General features: G+C 33.7%; 4 protein-coding genes across 11 annotated transcripts; 2 read left to right on the top strand and 2 right to left on the bottom strand.

The window, feature by feature from the left end:
• The first annotated feature begins 2,412 nt into the window (after positions 1–2,412).
• LOC105794226 (probable leucine-rich repeat receptor-like protein kinase At1g35710) lies at positions 2,413–4,898 on the top strand. 2 transcript variants are annotated; one of them, XM_012623286.2, is made up of 11 exons: positions 2,418–2,704; positions 2,793–2,940; positions 3,030–3,101; positions 3,193–3,264; positions 3,395–3,466; positions 3,556–3,699; positions 3,781–3,861; positions 3,959–4,030; positions 4,158–4,229; positions 4,516–4,587; positions 4,673–4,898. In XM_012623286.2, exons 1-11 carry the CDS (start codon positions 2,626–2,628, stop codon positions 4,761–4,763), a joined length of 975 nt encoding a protein of 324 aa, XP_012478740.1. In that variant the 5' UTR covers positions 2,418–2,625; the 3' UTR covers positions 4,764–4,898. The 2 variants fall into 2 exon arrangements, with proteins under 2 accessions (XP_012478741.1, XP_012478740.1); XM_012623287.2 differs by lacking the exon at positions 3,395–3,466 and having other exon boundaries at positions 2,413–2,704.
• LOC105794225 (pentatricopeptide repeat-containing protein At1g31430) lies at positions 4,861–7,002 on the bottom strand. Of its 3 annotated transcripts, none has more exons than XM_012623285.2 (2): positions 6,501–7,001; positions 4,861–6,224 (listed from the first exon to the last, which is right to left on the bottom strand). In XM_012623285.2, the coding sequence occupies exons 1-2, from the start codon at positions 6,748–6,750 to the stop codon at positions 5,173–5,175; spliced, it is 1,302 nt and encodes a 433-aa protein (XP_012478739.1). In that variant the 5' UTR covers positions 6,751–7,001; the 3' UTR covers positions 4,861–5,172. The 3 variants fall into 3 exon arrangements, with proteins under 3 accessions (XP_012478739.1, XP_012478738.1, XP_012478737.1); XM_012623284.2 differs by having other exon boundaries at positions 4,861–6,411; positions 6,501–6,711; XM_012623283.2 differs by having other exon boundaries at positions 4,861–7,002.
• A 10,450-nt stretch (positions 7,003–17,452) lies between these two features.
• On the top strand, positions 17,453–19,538 carry LOC105794221 (remorin 1.4). Of its 4 annotated transcripts, none has more exons than XM_012623276.2 (6): positions 17,453–17,630; positions 17,766–17,817; positions 18,022–18,240; positions 18,338–18,740; positions 18,840–18,921; positions 19,048–19,538. In XM_012623276.2, exons 3-6 carry the CDS (start codon positions 18,066–18,068, stop codon positions 19,240–19,242), a joined length of 855 nt encoding a protein of 284 aa, XP_012478730.1. In that variant the 5' UTR covers positions 17,453–17,630; positions 17,766–17,817; positions 18,022–18,065; the 3' UTR covers positions 19,243–19,538. The 4 variants fall into 4 exon arrangements, with proteins under 4 accessions (XP_012478730.1, XP_012478731.1, XP_052484281.1 ...); XM_012623277.2 differs by having other exon boundaries at positions 19,031–19,187; XM_052628321.1 differs by having other exon boundaries at positions 18,840–18,978; positions 19,048–19,187.
• Positions 19,539–20,280: 742 nt separating this feature from the next.
• On the bottom strand, positions 20,281–21,926 carry LOC105794222 (uncharacterized). 2 transcript variants are annotated; one of them, XM_012623279.2, is made up of 2 exons: positions 21,845–21,926; positions 20,281–21,496 (listed from the first exon to the last, which is right to left on the bottom strand). In XM_012623279.2, the coding sequence occupies exon 2, from the start codon at positions 21,393–21,395 to the stop codon at positions 20,604–20,606; it is 792 nt and encodes a 263-aa protein (XP_012478733.1). In that variant the 5' UTR covers positions 21,396–21,496; positions 21,845–21,926; the 3' UTR covers positions 20,281–20,603. The 2 variants fall into 2 exon arrangements, with proteins under 2 accessions (XP_012478733.1, XP_012478732.1); XM_012623278.2 differs by having other exon boundaries at positions 21,732–21,910.
• Positions 21,927–22,263: the final 337 nt, after the last annotated feature.

The raw sequence follows: 22,263 nt of genomic DNA, 5'->3' as shown, positions 1-22,263 counted from the left end.
TCCCTTAAGCATGCATGAAACGTATTAATGGAGCTCATTTTTTGTTGTTCGGTTGAAGTGAAGGCTTTAATGTAATCTAGAACATTCTAGTGTTTACATTTATGGCTGAATCTTAGCTATTAATCCACCTAGTTGTGTCCTATAAATATTAGGTTTAAGCATTGTAAAAGGTTAGACGTTTTATGATAAAAATTCATTCAAGTTAAACTATTTGTTCTTTAAAAACTTACAGAATTTATCAAGAAATTCCTTTCTTGTGGCGTTCACCAGCCTGATCTTATCACTTTGTTCTCCATCCCAAAGTTTGGCGATCAACCTTATCCACCCAAAATTTCGAGTGTTAACAACAATATAGAACACGGGTTGCGTTGTTATATAGCGTCGATTCTTTTTTGGTTGTCCATATTCGCAAGTTATATCCAAGTTTATCCTTTCATTAATTTATTTCTTCATATTTCTATTATTAACCGAGCAAGTACCTATTTAGATAATCGGGACACTTAAATCTTGAATTAACTCATAACCGAGTTCACGTCACCAACACCCAAAATAGAAAGGGACTCAATAATATAAATAGGGGATGAGTCTGAGGAGAAAAGATGTACCACCACATACCACAATTGAGAGCATTTGACTCAAAAGTTTAGAGTAAAAAAGAAAAGCATTAGCTTGAGAGCATTAAGGTGAGAATGTCGCTTAAGAGAAGAGGAGAGCCACCATGAGAGAGCAAGCAGAAGTTAGCCACAGAGAACCATCAGATTTAGCTATCATCTCTTCTTAAATGTTTAATAGCCTCGGAGAACCACTATTGGCTATTCATCTTTCCTTTATCTTATTTGTTGTTATGTTGTTATGTTGATAAACATGATTACAAATTGTCTTCTTGCTTTTAATTTAATGATCATGGCTTAATATTGTTTTGCTAGAATGATTATTGATTTTTGATATGCTATTGTTGATTTTTTGCTATTAATGTTTGTGCATATCATTGTTTATTCATTCAAGTAATTTACATGTCAAACTTACAAATGCATGGCCAACATTGGTAAGTAATTGAATTAATTATTTAATTTGAGAAGAGGTAATAATTAATAGACACACAACTTAAATGGTGAATGTTGAAACGATATCGAGAGATAATTGTTGCATGCATAGTCCTTATGTATGATGCTTGAGAAGGTGATCTTGGTGTTAATTTGGCATAGATATATGTTAACTAAAAGGTTGATGTAGGACTTCAAGAGAAGCCTACAGCTTGAAGAAATTGGATTAATAAATCGTCATATTTCCACGAAGTCATCGAACATATTATAGAATTGCTTTTAATGATTGTCTATTAAGGAGAAATAATTATTCTAACATTTCATGTCATTGTTGTTAGTGTTAAACTTTCCCACTGTTATTCTCTTTTGTGTTGTTATGTAATTTGTTTTACATACTTAGTTTAATTTAGTTTGAGTCATTAATTAAATCCTTACATCCAAATCTTAATTACTTTACGAATTGTTAATAATTAAATTTTGCAATTGTTGACTTACATATACAATCCCTGTAGAGACGATAACTCTATACTTACTATTGTATTACTTGTTTACAACTGTGTACCTTTGCACATCATTTGAATATCGCGAACATTAAGTAGCCACCTAGGCAACTCAAGCTATCGCTCAGGCGATACCAATTAATAAAGACTATTCGTTAAGAAGCCGTATATCATAATTTCATACTACCATAAAACATTGCCATATCATCTCAGTGGGTTTCAAAACACTATAAATTACTTTCGAAGGATGATGCGAAGCTCCCAAGCTCAGACCTTAAAATTCTCATTGAATCCTTTACCTACGCGTTTTAAACAACCAGCTTAAAAAGCTCAGTAAGTAGCAATAGATAAACCTACTTATCCTATACCTTGTTAGTGTTAAGACCTTTTTAACCATGTTATGCCATTACATTCAAGCCACATTTTAGTATCATTAACGAATTCATTTGGCCTCCGTAATTAGTTTAGGCATTGAGGAGAGAATTGGCAGAACAGAGGCCACCCAAAGGGAGCTTGTAGTGAACCTTAAGGTTTCCGAGGAGCAGTGGCAAGGAATGAGATCCAAGAATGAGGTGCTTTATAAGCAAAATGAGGAACTCGGTGGGAGGTTGGGAGCTGAGCAGGTGAAAAATGATGAACTAACCAGTGATGTCGCAGCTTTACGTGCTGAGTTGAAGAAGTTTCCGAAGAGCACAAATTGGCTGTCAACGAGGGTGCAACAGCAGCGTTGAAGAAGGTCTGTGAAGATAGAGATGTAATTAGAATAATTAGAAGTTTAAAAGATGTTTGGAGTGTGGGTTAGGCCCTTAATCAAGGCGGTTGAATAGTAAACAAACAAAACCGAAGGAAAGCATGTAAAAAACCGGGCCAACATATGTTCCCAAGATATTTGAAAAAATTAAAATAACAACCGGGGGTTGACTTTCCAAATTTGCGCGCGCCTCTCCCGACCAAACTTAACTGAATCCGACACGCTCTCAGCAAAATATCTGTGAACTCAGGTTTCCAATTTTTCCAACTTTCGTTTTTGATGATCTCCTTCTTCAATTGATTTTTTTTAAAAAGAACTATAATTGGTGAAAATGGCGCCCTTATTCACTCTTCTCATCCTTTTCTTTCCGGTTCTCAACCTTTCCTTCTGCAAAACTCTCAAACGCGATGGTAATTTTACTTTTTTTTCTTAATTATTGCTCCTTTATTTTTCTATTTCTTTTTTTTTTTAATTTGGGATTCGATTTCGTCATGGCAGTTAAAGCACTGAACGAAATAAAGGCGTCGTTAGGTTGGAGAGTGGTGTACGCTTGGGTCGGTGACGATCCTTGCGGCGATGGAAATCTGCCGCCGTGGTCCGGTATCACCTGCACCCTCATGGGTGACTACAGAGTTGTCACCGAATTGTAATTTTCATTTTCTTCACTATTTTTCTATTTTTAATTAAAAACTTTCTTTTTTTAATTTTAATAATTAGCTTCCTCTTAATTTTCAGAGAAGTTTATGCAGTGTCAATCGTGGGGCCGTTTCCCGTTCCGGTGACAAATTTGTTCGATCTTACAAGACTGTATGAATATAATTAATCTTTTCCTTACCATTAATTTCCTTCTTTTGTTTCATTGAATTAAAATAAGTTATTAAATTGTTGCTTATTACAGTGATATGCATAATAACAAGCTGACCGGACCCATTCCGCCTCAAATCGGGCGGCTTAAACGTCTTAAAATACTGTATGGTTCCTTTGTTTTCTCTTTGGTTTTAATCAACATTATACGTTGTTCAGAGCTAGAATCTAAGGTTATGAAATAATGGGAATCTAAGGTTATGAAATAATGGGTTATTTCCTGATTTTTGGTTTAGTAATTTGAGATGGAATAAACTACAAGATGTTCTTCCTTCTGAAATTGGTGAACTTAAGAGTCTAACACATCTGTAAGTAGCACTTCCAAGTGTCTTTATGTGTGTGTTTCATATTATAATCTTCAAGATTATTGCTTCATACTAACCTCAAACTTGTGTAGGTATCTGAGCTTCAATAACTTTAAAGGGGAAATCCCGAAGGAGCTAGCGAGTCTACCGGAGCTTCGTTACTTACATCTGCATCAAAACCGATTTTCAGGCCGGATTCCAGCAGAGTTAGGTACTTTGGAGAAACTTCAGCACTTGTAAGATAACAAATCTCCTCAAATGTATAATGTTCTTAGTGAACCTTCCTTCACCGGATTCTAATTCCATATGTTTGGTAGGGATGTTGGGAACAATCATTTGGTGGGTACTATAAAACAGCTCATAAGCATGTATGGTTGTTTCCCATCGCTTCGAAACCTGTAAGTTGACAATAACTTCACTCAAACCGTTACTACCTTCATTAAATCCAATGAATGGCTAATTGCAGCGACTTTTGTTCAAAACATTTGCCTGCAGTTACCTAAATAATAACTACTTAACTGGAGGATTTCCGGCAAAGATAGCAGGCTTGACCAACTTGGAAATCTTGTAAGTATGGTGCTTTTTAACCTTTGGGATATGGTACGGAGTTCGCCTTATTATCGGATACCCTTTTAACTATGTTAGAATACTCTGGTTTAACTCGGATTTTCGTTATTCAACATACTGGTCACAGGTACCTATCCTACAACAAACTTTCTGGAGTAATACCACATGAAATCATTCATCTCCCCAGGTTGACATCCTTGTAAGTTCATTGTTAGACATTGTTGATACTTCTGTTTAGTCGCAATTTACATAAAGTGTGTAGCTGGAGTAGGGTTTCATTGTATTAAACCAGAAAGTTCATTTAATTTGCTTCTTGAACTTGACTTGGCCTCTTCTTTTAAAGCTTCGAGTATTTAGACATCGCTCGTTGCCTCTTTCACACTGCATTTGCAGTTTATTCCAGCTTTCTGAGCTAATTTAGCATCAATGCGTTCATGAACTCGTCTCCATACATGTTCTTATATTTGATCTTATTGGAACTGCAGGCATTTAGATCACAACCAATTTGCAGGAAGAATTCCTGAAGCACTCTATAGACATCCCTTCTTGAAAGAAATGCAAGTTTTCTTCTACTCTCAGTTCTGGCCAAGTTACAACTCTTATAAGGTCTGTTAATTGACAGTTCATAGAAATTGTTGACAGGTACATTGCAGGAAATTCATTCCAGAAAGGAGCAAAATCCATCGGTGTCCCTAAGATCCTGGAACTTGCTGACTCAGAGTTCCTAGTTTAGAGTCAAAATAGCTATGTAGTATTCTCTATTGTTGTTATCAATTTTGGAAATTTAGATTATATTTGCCAAGACAGTGGTTCATCTAGTTCTCTAGCAATGGAAAATAAACAGATTTACATTGAATCATTTAAAAAAGAGCAATGGCAAAATGCAGATCTAAATCACCAAAGTTGAACCGAGAAAAAGAGTTCAGACAACAAGCTATTTGCTTGTTTTTGCTATGAAGCTAAGGCGCGTGACTCCTACAGATAGCACCCAATACACATCCGTAAAAATCTGGGGACATTTCCGTATAGACTCTTTAAGAGATGCTGATGTTGAGACATTTCATTCACACTACCATTCGGATGTAGGTAGTTGTTTGCCAGTTAGCCAGTTAGCCAGTTAAGCCCAACAGTAATTGCCACTGCTATGAATAAGGGCTCAAACCTGCATGATGCAATTGCTTGTCTAACTTCTCCAAAATTACGTGTATTTCCTCCATTTGTAGGTGGCTTTTCTCCCCCGCGATAAACTCGTGAGCTTCCCCATTGATCTTGATAGAGCTGCATCCTGGAGCCTTATTCACTCCTCGGCTTTTCATCATCTGTTTTGTTCTTTTGGCATCATAATGTTTCCCCGAGGATGCATACAGATTTGAGAGCAAAACATATACCCCACTATGATCTTCTAGTCGCATGAGCTTCTCAGCGGCAACTTCAGCCAGTTTGGTTTGTCCTCTACTACAATATGATCTCAGCAATGCTCTCCAGGCAATGGCTTCATCAGAGGGATTGCTTGAATCTGGCATTCTTTGAATTATTTGATTAGCTTCTTCAAAGAGCCCACCTCGGATAAGTAGATCAATTATGCACCCAAAATGTTCACTTTTAGGTTCAATCTTATACACGTTACACATTCTATCCAGTATTTTTAGACCTTCAAATGCTAGACCAGAATAACTACAAGCACTAAAAAGAGCTATAAAAGTAATGTCATCAGGCCTGACACCATCTTTCTCCATTTGCCTAAACAGTTGAATTGCACTTCCTCCATCCCCATGCATTGCCATTCCAGAAATCATTACATTCCAGCTAACAACATCTCTTTGCTGCATTTCATCAAACAGCTTTTTAGCAATTCCCAAATTCCCACATTTTGCATACATATCCACAAGACAAGTCCTCAAACGAAGAGTCAATGGAAACTTCTGTTGATCCATATATTTATGAATCCAAATTCCGGTATCTAAAGCACCTAAATGAGCACAGGCACTAAGAATACTCACAAATATAGCCTCATCAGGCTCTGTATCACTCATTTGCATTAGCCTGAACATGTAAAGGCCCTCTTTAAAGCAATTATTTTTTACATATCCAGAAATCATGGCCCCCCAAATTCCTCTATCTTTCACTGGAGCCTCATCAAACAGCAATCTTGCAGTGTCGATATCACCCATTTGCCCATACCCAGAAATCATAACTGTCCATGAAACAACATCAAGCCCAGGAATATCGTCAAAGATGTACCTTGCTACTTTCACATTGTCAAACCCACAGAACATAGAAATCAAAGCGTTACCCACAAAAATATCAAACACAAAACCCAGTTTCAGACAATGACCATAAACCAATTCCCCAAAGTGAAAAAACTGCAACTTTGCACAAGCCTTCAACACAAAAGGTAAAGTATAATTATCAGGGGACATGCCTTTGCTCAACATGTTGCTGTAAAATTGAAGGGTTTTAAAGGTTTCACCTTTGAGAAAGAAAGCTTTGATGAGGGTGTTGCAGATACAAATGGTGGGGTCCTGAATGTGTGTGAAGAGGTTCCAGGCATAGGTAAGACTTCCGTGATTGGGGTTTGCACAGAAAGCTAAGAGCCTGCTTAAAGCAAAGCTGTTGGTGCGAAGTCCAGACGTGAATGCTTGAGCATGAGCTTGCTTTAGTTGTTTCATGTTCTTGCATTTCTCCAAAAGTGTTAGGCATCTCTTGCTACTGCTCGACATTGTTTTAGAAAAGCAAATGTTGAATCTCTGACATGGTTTCTGGAAGATATTCAATAAAATTTTTAGTTGATCTTTTTATTTAAGCTGGAAGATCTAGAGTTCGAAGCACGACAAGACCGAACTGTTTTTCCTTCGAGCCTTTGCTAAGAGTCCTAAAACAAACATAGACACAGTGAAAAGCATAATATCATTCATAATTCTAATGTTAAAGTTTACTAAGCTTTTTTCAAAAAAGAACAAAAAAAATTTCACTAAGCTGTAAAACACGAAAGCAATACCATTTGACTGTAAATATCTAAAGTTCAATCGTATTGATGCATGAAGTTCCTCATTGTTGCAATGAAGCCAAAATCTTGTTGCATTTCTTCCTAATACCCTATGTAATTAATCTCAAAATCTAAACTTTTGTATAATATGTAATTTTATATATGGATTTTGATTTTGTAGAATTTTATATATGTTAATTTGATTCAATTTTATAAACTATTCATATAATTTTATTTTACGATTACATATTACTTATTACATATAAAAATAATTATATTTCTCCAATATAAAAATAAATGGATGTGTTTATTTCTTTAAATGTGTATAATTGAACTAAAATAAAATTTTCATATATACAGTTAAACTACAATCAAAAGTTATATGTGTTTTTGGGGCTAAAAGTGTTTTTAGAACCATAAACAATACTAAACAAACATCTTTTGAAGTGAAAAGTGCTTTAAACACATGGACAAACAACAAATGTGATGAACAGGCGATACGGGAGAAATTGGATAGAGCTTTCGGCAATGCGACACAGTTGGAAGACTATCCTAGAGTATACTTATGTAATTTTCCACTTGTAGATTCAGATCATAGCGTGATCCTACTCGACTCAAACAAGCAAAATATCAACATGAGAAAGCCTTTTTGCTTAGAAGCAATGTGGTTGCTAGAACCACATAGCAAAGATATTGTTAAGGAGGCTTGGAGAACAAAGGGGATGTCTTCCCATCATGTAGACTCCTTTCGAAATTAAAAATTACAAGGAAATGACTCAAAGCATGGAATAGAAAGTCATTTGGCAGCATCCATAAAAGGAAACAAGCTCTCATGGAGAATATAGCAGAGGTGCAAAATAACTTGAAAGACATATCATCCATCGACCAGGTAAGATTTCTCAAAAATGAACTAGAAAGAGACCTCGAAGAAGAACAAAATTTTACGGCACCAAAGATCAAGAATTAATTGGATAGTCAAAGGAGAAAGAAATACAATATATTTTCACCTCTTGGCCAACAGAAGAAAGATCAGAAACACAATTTACACGACCAAAGATGAAGAGGGAAGAAATTTGGATAATCAAGAAGATATTGAGAGGTGCTTTAAAAAACTTTTCAAGAGCATCTTCTTAGAAGAGGATTGTAATAATGTTCAATAGAAAGAAAGATTTTTAAGCAATTTGGATATCCCAAAAATTCCCGAGCATTTAATCGACAACCTCAACGCACTATTTATGGAAGAGGAAATACAAAAAGCAATGTTTGATTTGGGACCTCTTAAGGCACCGGGACTGGATGGATTTCTAAAGAACTTTTTTCAGAAAAATTGGGAAGTAGTAGGTCCACTCAAGGTCGATGCGTGCCTTAATTTCCTCAACACCGGTAAATTATTGAAATAGTTGAATAAAACTTTCATCGTGTTAATTCTCAAAGGAAAATGCTCGGAGAAAGTTAGTTAGTACCAAAGTCTGTATAATGTTGCATACAAGGTCATATCGAAGGTGTTTAAAGCCTGTTCTTAGTGAAATTATCTCTCGTATCAGAATGCGTTTATTGGGGGAAGGCAAATAGGAGACAATGTCATTTTGGCTTCAGAGATTATTAATTTCATCAACAGGAAAACAAAAGGCAAAGAAGCATAAAGGCGCTGAAGTTGGATATGAACACAGCATAAGATAGGTTGAGTTGGAATTTTCTATATGCAGTACTGAAAGCAAGTGGTTTTGAGGAAAAAATGGATTAATCTCATCATGCAGTGCACAAACACTGCTTAATGGTTCCCCTACAAGTACTTTCAATCCTATTAGAGGCCTAAGACAAGGGAGACATGCCACACAGTGAAAAAGATTTTGGAGCAATATAACACATTATCAAGACTATGTATCAACTACAATAAATTGGAGCGCAAAATCAACAAGAATTGCCAAATCCAAAAGAATGTTCAGAGGCATTCTTTAGGTAAAGACTAGTAGGGAGGTAGGTAAATATTTGGGGATTGAGTTAGGATTCCTAAACAGGAAGAACAAATTCTTCCAACCTATCCTCAATAAAATGGAGTTCCTAGGACCAACAGGAAGCTCACTTTGATTAAATTTGTGCTTTATAGTGTACCTTTATACTAGTTATCTTGTTTTCAAGCCCCAAAGAAAATTTGTACACAAAATGAATCAATTAATGAGAAACTTTTAGTGGGGGGAGGAGCCAAATAGGAAGAAGATTCATTTTACTAACCAGAATCAGATTTTCTCTAACAAATCCTTGGGGGTCTCGGTATAAGAAATGTGCATGTTATGAATAAAGCATCGATGGCCAAGTTCACATGGAGAATCTTAAATGGGCGAAATTGGCTCATTCAATAAACTTTAGTTAAGAAATATTGTACAAGGGACAATTTTCTTTGGACACGAATAAAGGCAAGTGATTCTTGGGCCTGGAAGAGCATCCTCATGGGCAAGGAGCTGATTAGAAATAATATCACATGGAAAAATGATAATATATGGAGTTCGTTTAATGATATAGATAACCCTAACCGGGTACAAATCAGAGATATCATTGGCAAAATCAACAAACTGGAATTAAACAATCCCAAGTCCTTATTTGAAGGTCCTCCAAAACCCAAATGGATGCACATACAAGATGGTGAATTCTTAATGAAATTGGCATACTTTCAAGCATTAAATGAGTAGATAAGGAATACGGACGCAACAAATCAAAAAGTACCAAAAAAATACTTGAAAATTCCTTTGGTCCATCAAGCTGCCATAAAAGGTGATCATATTTCTTTGGAAAATTCTCAGCGAAGCCCTTCCCTGCAAAGTAGAAATTAACAAGAGAGTGAACACCATAGGTATGGAGTGTGCACTTTGTCAAGGTAATAGAGAGGACGAGAATCATCTATTCTGGGAATGTAATTTCACTAAAGCAATTTGGTGTGGATAAGGATATGGGTTTCAAACCATAAGACTAAACATAGGATAGATTAAAGAATAAGTAACACAAGCTATGGAACAGGCAAAGAGTGGGTGATGATTTCATGAAGGATAAACTTATAAGGTTAGCATGTAACGAGTCGAAAACGGTGATTTCAGAACCCTGTTCTCCGATGATCGAGTTCGTAAGTGTTATTAATTAATACTTACGAGTCAAATATAATATTATATTAAATTTTGGTCTGACAAATTTGTTAATTGGATAGTTAGTTAAGGCACAAGCGTATTGACCTTAAAGTCAATGATGTTGGAAAATGAGGTATCAATACCTCATTTCTGTAAATCGAACCCGTAAAAATATTTACGGAGTTATTAGATAGGAGAATTAAATTTTGGATAGGTAAATTTGCCAAATTGGTGACTAATTAAGGTATAAAGACTAAATCATAAAAGTGGTAAAAGTTAATCGTTATAGATTTTTATTTGTTAAAGGGCTTATATAGTAATTAAACAAGACTTAAAATTGTATGTAGATCATTTTAACTATATGATGGATGGTTAGGTGGTGATTTGTGTAAAAATTGTATTATTATTTAAATTCTTATATGTTAAAAACATAAAAACCAAAGCCATTATTTTTTTATTTGGGCTTTCTGTAACACCATATACCTGACTCGGTCGCCGAGCCTGAATATAAAGATGTCACACTATCGTCTCACTACTTGTACGCTACAGTGTTAAATTCATGTATTATTTATTAGTTCATCTACATAGCATTTTAATATTCATTCAAGCATATCTCACATAACACGTATTCCATTAATCATGTATCCCATTTCACACAATCACATATAACAATAAATTGGCACTTGAAGTATGAAACATAAAGTGGGCACTATCACCACATATCGGATACACAGATCTCCAATCACACCAAATGACTCATAGAGTCGAACATATCTCATAAGTCAAGCATATAGCTAACACTCTCCTTATTTCCCCTCACATGTCCCATTGAATGAAGCTTAGTTCACATTCCCTTATCCCTCCAACATGTCCTAGGGCCTCAATGCCCAAAATCACTGTATATATAGGTGAGTACCCACAATCCTATGGTATGCCAACTATATCCAACGGTTTCAAGATCACAAGGCCAAAATATCTTAAATCAAACATATATCACTTACCAATTATCCGTGCACTATCACTGCATATTTGCATTTTTAGCAAAACACTGTCGCTAACATTTAACATATACATAACATGTACACATTTGCACTTGTACAACAGTTATCATAACCATATATCACATGCTATAGCATCTCATCTCAATTCACATATTCACAAACACATAAGTACATAATTCACAAGATAACATAGGTCTGAGAAAGCTTACACTCAAAATTTAGAGTAGGGGTTTAGGCTGCTACTAAATTCCCAAATAATGCATTAAATCATGTCCACAATCAATTATTCCAAACACTCACCAATACGCTTTCACCGAGAAGCCGAAAGCTCAACTAGTCTTTCCTAACTTGTATATGGTCTAAAGAATCTGAAGTTTTAACACAATAAATTATACAACAATACATTCAAAAATCAGCCAATGACTCACCACAAGCAATAAAAAACATAAGCCTAAACTAAGTTCTCATGTAACCGAAACCTTTAACATAGCAAACTTTAAATTTGAATATCTCGGTCCATGCTTAGTATTTTCACCTAAAACTAATTCCATTCATCTTACAATTCACTTGTACTAATTTCCAGCCTTTAAACTACATAAAATTACTCAATTCATGGTACCGACTTTTTCAACATGTTTTATGCTATTTTCTGAAAATTCATTAAAACGTTAGAAATCTTTAAAAAAACTTTAAAGCAAGTTTAGAAACCTTCTAATCATGTCAAAATTTATTTAAAAACACTTTGAAACCATATTTTTACCCAAATCCCAAAATTCACCATTAACGACCCAACTTTCGGCTTTTATTTAAAACATGTGATTCAATAACTAAAAACTCAGGTTTTAAGACTAAATAACATTAAAAACAAATAAGAAAATGATTTGTTACCTTAGTAAAATAAAATCCAAGCGTTTGATCAAAAATATGAAAAAAACCCGAAAGCTTGACGATGGAGAAAACTATAGTGTTTTTGGGTGTTTCCCTTAATTTCTATGGAGGTTTATGACTAGGAGGATGATAGAAATCAAAGGAATAGAGCTTAGGAATCAAAACTTGAATGAGAAGAGCTTGGGAAAGCAAGGGACGACAACAAAAAAGAATGGGAGAAATTTAACGTGGGTTTTATAGAGATGAAGGGGGGAAATAGGTTAATTTTAAAACTTTGGTATTATTTCTTTATAACTACTCCTAATTTGACCCTTTTACAAAATAGTCCTTATTATCAGATTGTGTAAGCTCAATTTAGCTAACCCGAGCATTAGTTTTCAAAATTGTTAAAGTTTTCAAAACTGTTAAAGTTTTAAAATGTTACCATTGATGAATTCTTGATGAAATTGGTTTTATTTGGTTAGATTTGATGCTTAGATATGAAAAAAGACTAGTTTGTAAAGTTTAATTGTTAGTTTTAAACATAGGGGCTAAAGTGTAAATAGTTCAAAATTGATGTTGAAATTCTATAATTATTGATAATAGAGGGCTGTAAAAGGATGAAATTAAGATCTATTTCAAAATCCAGGCTCAAATTCGAAAGTTGTAGCTATTTAGATTTTAGGGACTAAATTGAATAAAATACAAAAATTTAGGGACATTTAGAAAATAAAATTGAATTGATATATATTTATAATAGGTTGTTATAAGATGTTTGGAATTGATAAATTAAAATAAGTTATTATATATCAAGAATTGAATTAATCGAGGATAATCGTGGAAAAGGAAAAATTGCGATTAGTTCACGACACCTTGTTTGTTGTTGTTTTTATCAGGTAAGTTCATATGAGACTTAATTTATTAATTCATGATATGTTTTGATTTTATTGTTTTACTTTTAGTTTGAATTGTTATGTAAATAATGTCTTTTAGCATCAAATGGACTAAATCGTAAAATATGAATTAAATGGTAAATATGAACAAATACATGATATCGAATGGATGTGACATTGTTATATGATTGGATAGTATGTATATAATGATGTTACAAGGTTTAAATTGTAAATGGATTGTTATTTGAAATGTGAAAAGTGTGCATATGGCTATAAGGATTGTAATGAATTGTATATGGTAAAAAAAAGCCCAAGTGGACATATTAAAGGATGGGATACGATTAATATGCCAATAGATTTATTTACACGCTATACAAGATATATGTGATGGTACAGAGATAATACTAATTATACCGGAATCAGCATTTGTTGCGGATTATCAAATTATACTGGTGTGATGGGAGGATGTATTGATACTGATTATATGATGCCTACGGGCTTTGCATTTCGATGCACTGGTGTGTTGTAGTTTGAGCTCTTACAAGTAAATCTGGTGTAGTGTAGTTACCTGTGTATCCGAATCTATTTATTACAGTTCATCGGGCTATTAAATTAATGGAAAAGAGAAATGACAATGAAATTATACGAGTCTAATGCTCAAATGGTTATACGAAAAATAAATGATACAAATGGTATTGTATCGTGGAATTTATGCGTACAATTATATATTGAATAGTACATTACATGTTATAATGCTATATTACTCATTATACATTAAACTCACCTTATTATTATAAAATGTTATGTCAAGTTAAATTATATTAAGTTATTAGATTGATATGTTTACAAAATGAGAAAAGTTGAATAGTATGATATAAAATGGTATGGTTTTACTTGTATATGAATTGAGTACTATGATCTTGTTGTATTAATGGACTAAGCTATTGATGATCTTGGTATATAATGACTTGGATAAGGTTATAGCATGAAATTAGGTAAATGCATGAATTAGAATGTGTGGTAATTGGTTGGAATGAAAATGCTTGAATGGCATACTTTGGGATATCTATTATGAAATGATAATAGCATGAGAGTGATTATGGTTAAGTAGTTTTGAGAGTGAAACATGATTTTTACCATGTTAATTGTCTTGTTGAATTAGGTAAGCTTGAAAAATGGTTTGGGATGTTTACATGACAATTGAATTGGTATAATTAAGTATAAATTTGGCATGGATAGGTTTGGTATGGTTTGATGCATATTGAGATGAACATATGATGATTTGTATTGGTATATGAATGTTATGAAAATTGGAATTGTGTAAGTGGTGTAGCTAAGTTTTGAAGTCAAAGTTCTGGTTAGGTTGCATTTAGTGTTTAGACTTGATGGAATGTGATGAGATGGTATAAAATTTGATATGTTAAGTGCAGGTTTTTAAGTGTGCCTAAGGCATCATTTGAATGCAAAATTAGTTGGGCATGAAATGGGCATAAAATGAAAGATTTTGACATTTTGGGACTAAAGTATCGATACCTTGGCAAAAGTATCAGTACTTAGCATTTTCAATCAAATTTGAAACAAACAGAATGCCAATTTAGTATTGATACCAGACTAAAGTATCGATACCCTACAGCAGGGTACCGATACATATGACTTTTATTTGGTTTTTACAAAAGAAATAGAATCGTAAAATGGTATCGATACTAGAATTTGGTATCGATACTTGTAAGGAAGTATCGATACTATAAGTTAAGTATTGATACCTATTGATTTAAGATGAATTTTTCAAACATCGAAGCTAAATTTGGTATCGATACCTTTCAAGGGTATCGGTACTTGTTCCAAAGTTTTGAAATTTTACAATTTGGTCCTTTTCATGTTCGGATTAATTTTTTGAACTATCAGAAGCATGTTTGAGTCTCGAAAAAAATTATATACCATTAATAAATGTGACTATGGAAATGCTTGTGTTTGCATGATTTATTTTTCGGATTGAATGTTAGATGTTCATAGTTGCTTTGGCAACGAATGTGGCATCCTGTAACTCGGACTCGACAACCAGGTTAAATGAGGGGTATTTTTCTTTGAAAAATCTGGCTTTACAGAAATAGGGTCATTTATAAAGGTGTAAAACCAAACCCTATAACAGTTATAAAGGAAGCAAAGGACTTCATCCAACAAATCAAGGAAACATACAAGCAAAGAGAATGTAACGAAAAAGAAAGAAAGAAAAGAAATCAAATATAATGAGTATTTAGCAAATATCAAGTCACACCAAATCATACACTGGTCACAGAAGCCGATCTTGGATAATATCCAACACCAAAGTGAGCAAATGCAGACTGCCTTGAGGTTTGAAGAATACGATGATGCCTTCCTGTGGAGAAAAAAAGTAAAGCTAAGAAGATTTTAGAATTAACATAACCTATTTTTCTTTGTCCTTTTGTTTTTCATAAAACAAAAAAAAAAAAAAAGTTTTTGAACCCAAAAGCAAAACTATTTTTATTTTGGGAAAAGCACTTTTAGAGTCAAATGACATTTTTAACCCTATTTATAATCCAATATATTTTATGTAATATTTATATTGGGTATATAATTATTTTCTATTGAAATTGATTTCAAATATACCACTATATATTTAAATTTATAATGGTTATATTTTAATAATATTTAAAATATAAATTATATGTTCAAATTAAATTTTAAAAATAATTAATATTTATTGCTTACAAATATTTACAATTTATATTTCATAAATTAAAATATCATAATATTAATGAATTTGAGCATTATTTGAATACATATTTTACATCATGACTTTATGTTTAAAATGGACATTTTATTTTCTCAAAAGTATTTTTGACAACAATACTAAACACTTAAATTTTAAATCAAACTTTTCAAAAACATTTTTGATATGCACTTCTTTTTTACATTACCAAAACCAATAAGAAGCTGGCTTTAAGACTTTGAGGTTGAAAAACATTTTTCAACCCAAATCAGAATTTCAAATAATAAAAAAAATTGGTAAATAAACCACTTTTTTAACTAAATATTGATTTTAAATTCGTTTTTCAACACCGGATGGCTTTTGCTCCATTTCATTCTGCCATGAAACCAAACATCATTATTTGGCATTTACTTCGGTCTATCTACTTCCAAGCTCATAACGATTCAAGGCAAGTTTTTTCTTTTTCCTTTTAAATAGAATATATTGCTAATCTGACTTCGAAATTTAGTTTCAGGGTTTATTTAAAATCAAGATTCTTTACTAAGTTAATCTTTTTGATGCAAAGTTTAGTTCCCCGGTTTATTTTGTATAAAATAAGATGGAGAGCTGATAATTTCGAAACTCGAAGCAGAGAGAAAAAGTGAATTTTCTCATAGATGGAAAGGAGAGAGAATGCTAGTGTAGGGCTGAGAAGTACATAAATAAGGATTTTGGTGAGAGACACAATAATACTTATTATAGGCAATCAGATGAGATAGGTTAGAGCTAAATCTTATGTACAACACATCTTATTATTCTTTGAAATTTATATTTTGTTAAATCATATTTTATTAAAATCTTGAATTTAAGTGAATGGATGTGTATGCTTGCATCAAAAGTTTTAATGTTGAAAATTGATGAAATCATCTAGTTATGAAATGGAGTCAACAAGAGACGCCATAACGTGCAATTTAATGAATTCACTTTGAATTAGAAAAATGTTTAGTTTTTGTAATATTTATATTAGGCAAACTCTCATATATCTACTTTAATTTTATTTGTTATTTTTTTATAAATCAAGTTTATATTTATTTCATATATCATATTATTAACCAGTATAAGTATCATTTAAGTATATATTCTATTTTACAACATCATATCTAAAATGATCAACTGAGGCTTCACTCGGTTGGCATCGATATTATTGTCAATACAGGAAACATATTTATCCTCTTAGTTAAAGGTTGGGAGGGGTTATGAGTAGTTCTAAGCTTTATATCTTAAAAAAAATCATATCTAAAATAAAAATTTTATTTCTTAAAAACGTTTCAATAGCACCTTCCCACTTTTCAACCTCAATGATAAGCATAAATCAAGTTAGACATTGAATCAATTCATTACATAAATGATTTTTGTATTGCCTACTAATATTTTTAAACCTAACTTGTTCAGACAGTAGAATTTGATTAAGTTGATCGTTTTTTCTGAAGAAAAAAAACCCTGAAAATTATATAGTAACATTTATAAATTTGTTTGGAAAAGAAATCCAATAAATAGATTTAAAAACTTGAAAAGCGTGGTGGTAATAACGTAGGCAACGACTAAGAAGGCAAAGCTAGGTGAGCAGGCAAAAACAAGATTCTTGTCAAACTTTTGGGAAAGGAAACGTCCCTCGAGGCTGTTTAAAAAGATGAAATAAATAAAAACCCAAAAGCCTGAAGACAAAGAAAGAATACGTATCTTGTGGTAGACTGAGGGTTAAGAATATCCAAAGCCGACTTTTGCATGCGAACAAAGTAATGCATATAACCCAAGCTTGCTTTGCATGCTCGTCTCTAGGCCTATGAACATCACCTACACCACCACTTCTTCCTTTGTCTTTGCTTTTATAAACCACCCAACCTTTTCATTCCTTGTATACCTCCACTTTTCTTTCTTGAACCCATTAATGAAGAATTTGCCACACCTCATTCTCCTTTGTTTTTGATACAGGAATCTGCCATCAACCAGATTACTTGCCTCCATAGGTAATAATTCTATTATCTCTCACCCAACATTATTTAATTCAAATCAAGATGAAATGTTTTTCTTTTTCTAATTTTATCTGCATAATCTTTTGACTGATCGCTTATGCCATTTCTGGTTCCGGCCGGGAAAAGCAGAAGATAAGTTGAGCAGTACTAAAAACCAAAGTCTACCACCATTTCAAAGGAGGTATAACTCTGTTGCTTTTTGTATTATATTGTATCCAAATCTCTTAAATGTTCAATCCTGGATGAGCAAATAACATCCCTTGCTTCTTTGAAGCTGTAACAATGAACATCTTTAAAATTGCATTCCTCCTATATCACCATTTTAGGGAGAGAAAGAAATAAGAGACAAAGCAACAATAACTGACCTTAACTTCCGATTTTGCAGAGAAGAGAACCCAGAATTGGTTTCAAAACCAATTTTCTGGCAAAATGACTAGTTGGAATCATGATTCAAACTATATAACAGAGCAAGTAGTTGGAGTTGCAGCTGCTGCATATGTCATTACATCGATTGCAGAAACCTCTTCGATCAAGGACAAGAACAGAAAGGAAGGTCTAACATTTTCAACATGGAAACCTGGCATCGTATCCGAACAATTTTCAGGTAAAGATTCAAGGCATAAGAAATAGAATCCGGATATCCATGTAACAAAGCATTAAGAATTCTTCTTTCTGCCTGCTTAACCAAAAGAAATTAACAGGTGAAGGTTCGAAGAAAGTTCCAGACAGTGCAGACATCAAAGTGCCAGTACCCAATGCCAAAGATGAAAAAGCAACTAGACGTGGGTCATCGTTTAGAAGACCTGCTATTTTTACTGATAACGTGGGCAGCTCTAGTCGTACAGAACCTGGAAGTTCCCGGAAACCTGATACACTTTCCAGTCAACCAGAACGTGCAGCACCGAAACCTGAAAGAGCAACATCAAAACCAGACCATCATGCCATTAAACCAGGAACTCCTGCAACAAGACCCGAACTGCCTCCTACCCCTAAACCTGTGCCTCCGGTGGTAGAACCCAAAAGACAGCATACAGTAAGGCCAGGGTCAGATCAAGCAAAAGCAGATGCTTGGGAGAAAGCAGAGATGGCTAAAATCAAAGACCGGTAATAATACATTGACACCGAGAAGCACTAATTGTTTAGTACTAAACAGTTGTAGGCAATTAGAAGTATATGATCTTCTTCACTAACAATGAATTACAGGTATGTGAAGTTAAATAACACTATACTCGAATGGGAGGAAAAGAAGAAAAAGAAGGCCAGAAGCAAGCTGGACAAAGCAGAGGTTAGACTTGTTTTCTAAAGTCGAACTAATTCTTAGAAACTAACAGCTTATTCAGAGGTTAGACATGTTTTTCTTTTCTAATTTACAACTAATTCTTAGAAACTAACAGCTTAATTCTTCAAGCAGAAGAGTGAATCGGAGAAAAAGAGAGCAAGAGCCTTAACCAAATTTAGGAATGAAATGGACTACATCAAACAAGTTGCAGATGGAGCAAGAGCACAGGCAAATGCTAGACAAAGAAATGATGAGCTTAAAGCAAAGGAAAAGGCAAACATAATTAGAACAACAGGAGAGCTTCCGATGACATGCTTCTGCTGTTGAATTTAACTAATAAGTAGTATCATGACTTTCAAGTCACATATAAAACCACTTACACAATGCTTTGACTAATTAAACGATGCCTAAGCACAAGTAGAGACACTATAATTTTAATCATTTAGCCTTGTTTCAAACAGATAACTCTTCAAGAACCTTGAGTTGCTTTACTAATATTTCGGACAACTGATGTTTAGTGTGAACATATATGAAGCCATATAGCAGCTCATGCAGAAAATCCTAGCCCATGTCTTGGACAGGACTCTGTTACTCAAAATAAAATAATAAATTTACAGCGCAAATGATGTGAAGATAGAATGCAGAAATCGTTTTATATTATTTTGATCATGAAGGAATTTGAATAGTCTCGAAGATTGACAGTATAATCCAAACTTCAATTGCTGCAGAAGCATGAATTAAAATCCAACTTTTTCTGGAAATTATAAATCTAAAGTACAAAAATAAAATAAATAAATAAACCCTCCAACCATCTGAATACCTCCCACCATTACTACTGAATAACAAGAAACTAATACTTGAAACTGCAAAAACCTTGAGGATAACAAGAACATGCTGAGAGTTTAAATCCTTAGTTAACCATATCTTACTAGGGCTTTTAGATTGTGCATGAACATTCAACTGTTACCAGAAGATAAACAATACTGCAAGTTTCCACGCTGAATTTGAACCATAATGAAAAGATCTCTATATCATGCACAAGAATAAAATGAAGACAAGCAGAATCTTTAAGGTTAATGCAGCAAGCTTTATTTCAATAATCATCAGATAGCAGTATATACGAGCCCAAGTTAGACAAAAGTAACGAGGCCATTTGAGCATTCAGAAATAGTTAAAGAAACCAGTTAAAATATAATAGGAAGTAAAGCCATACACCACAATGACAAAAGCTGAGGGCTAAAAGATTAAGCAACCGGCAAAACCATTTATCTTAACTTGAACTGTCTGCAACGATATAAGTAGCAAATTGTATATAAAAATGCAGAAAAATTATGAAAATAAACAAACAAAAAAAAAACACCACAATTAACTGCAAATTATATTCTTTTGAGAACTCAAGCTTGTACAACAAGTAAGTTGACATTTCAATGACATTTTATTAAGGGCACAACCACAATTTCCAAAACAAGCTTTTGAGATGTTTTGAAGTCACTTAGTCACAGTCCATATCGAAAACAATGCATTAATCTGAAAGCTTCAGGATACTAAAAAATCCCATTACCAGGCGGAGCTACTAAATTTCAAATAAAAGAAGTGGAGTGAGCATTGGAAGAAGGATGATAACACGGATAGATGTGTTCACTTGGAACCATATATCTCTCTGACCTTTGAAGTGAGAAAGCAACATCTCATGAGGTGATTTCTCTTACCAACCTATCCAACATAGGGAATGCAAAGTACAGTACCAAGAAAGAGGGGATGGCAAAAACAACTGTGACCAGAAAGTAGAGTAATAAGATAACAGCACTCCCCGGTATTGCAAAGAAGACAACCAGAAGGAAAATGATGACCAACGGGAACTTGGATGTAAAGTGAATGAAGAAATCCAATGATTTATGAAGCGAGAAATGATGCCTCTCAGCATTATTTCTGCCACCAGTATCTAGAGACCTATTTTGTTCAGAACGATTGGCATATGATCCTCTCCTAACAACACCACTGATAGCTTGATTGCCAAGCATTAAATTACATCTCAGAGAGCCAACGGGTTGATTGTCCCCAGATAGATTTCTCCTGGAAATGCCATACCTATCCCCATTCAAACTCTCGATCATCCACAAAATGAAGAAGTTCTTGCGAGGGAACTTGAGGTTCCCCTTATAAACTAGCCGTAGCGATATTAAGTGGCACCATGGGCAAGAAATGAACATGGGGATCTTGATTTGCTGAGTGGGGAGTTTCAAAACAGCAGGTTGGAGACCCAGGATGCAATTTTGGCAAAGAGTGTGACCACACCATAAGACATAAGGCACATTCTCAACAATGTTGAAAGGTTCCCAACAAATGGGACACTCTAATCCTTCATCTCTACTACCATTTGAACACAGCTCGTCATCTGAACACTCGGAACAAGCTTGATTCGCCTCTTTTGAACTCTTTAACCCAATGCTAGCAATGGTATTTGAAGCAAAACTCCACATATTGACAGAACAATAACAATAAAAATAAATTACAACTAACTCTTAACTACTTAGAATCTTAGACTTAGACCAGAAAATCAGGAACTTCCGACCTAACAAACCTGAAAATAAAGAAAGAAAGAAAAGACTTTAGAAGATGGAAGACAATTGTTCATAATTCAAATATATCTCAATTCATTATTCTTTTACTTTTAGATTCAGCATTATCATCCAATAATTATATTCATAAAATACAAATTAAAATCTCAGTAAATGTGAAAAGAACTCCACAAAAAATTTGAAATTTTAGATATGAAATTATAAAATTTACAGATTCTAAAAGGTGAAAAAAAATACCTTAAAAATGTTGGATGGGTTTGGGAGCAGAGAAGAGATCCAAAGAGAAAGAAAAAAGAGAGTTTTCATTCGACGAGACGACACTGTTTAAATAAGAACTAGAACTAACCAACCTGGTCTCCGAGTAAACCACCGATGAAAACGCCGTCGCTTAGTACTCCCCCTCGACTCCAACTGAATAACTGAAATCATTTTTATTATTTTATAATTATTTTTTCACTCCTTCCGGAGTTTGTTATTAGCTATTATACTGTGTTTTAACTTCTACACGTCACTTCCTAGATTATTTACACGTTGCATATAGAATATTTACAAATTTATTATAAATATGATTTAATTTAATAGTGTAGTAATGTTTTTTTAAAATTTTATAAATAATTTAATATCTTAGTTTATTAATCTTTAACATATAATAACCCATAATCATGGTTTGCTTTTGTTATATTCCTCCGCCCTCTAAGATACATGTTAGTAGTATAAACAACATTGACCTTCTTGTAATCTGGTCAAAGAAAGTACTTCTCTCAACCAC

Source organism: Gossypium raimondii, chromosome 3 (assembly GCF_025698545.1).
Source record: "Gossypium raimondii isolate GPD5lz chromosome 3, ASM2569854v1, whole genome shotgun sequence".
Taxonomy (NCBI): Eukaryota; Viridiplantae; Streptophyta; class Magnoliopsida; order Malvales; family Malvaceae; genus Gossypium; species Gossypium raimondii.
The sequence above is the reverse complement of the archived record's forward strand: the minus strand, read 5'-3'. Positions and strand labels throughout refer to the sequence as shown.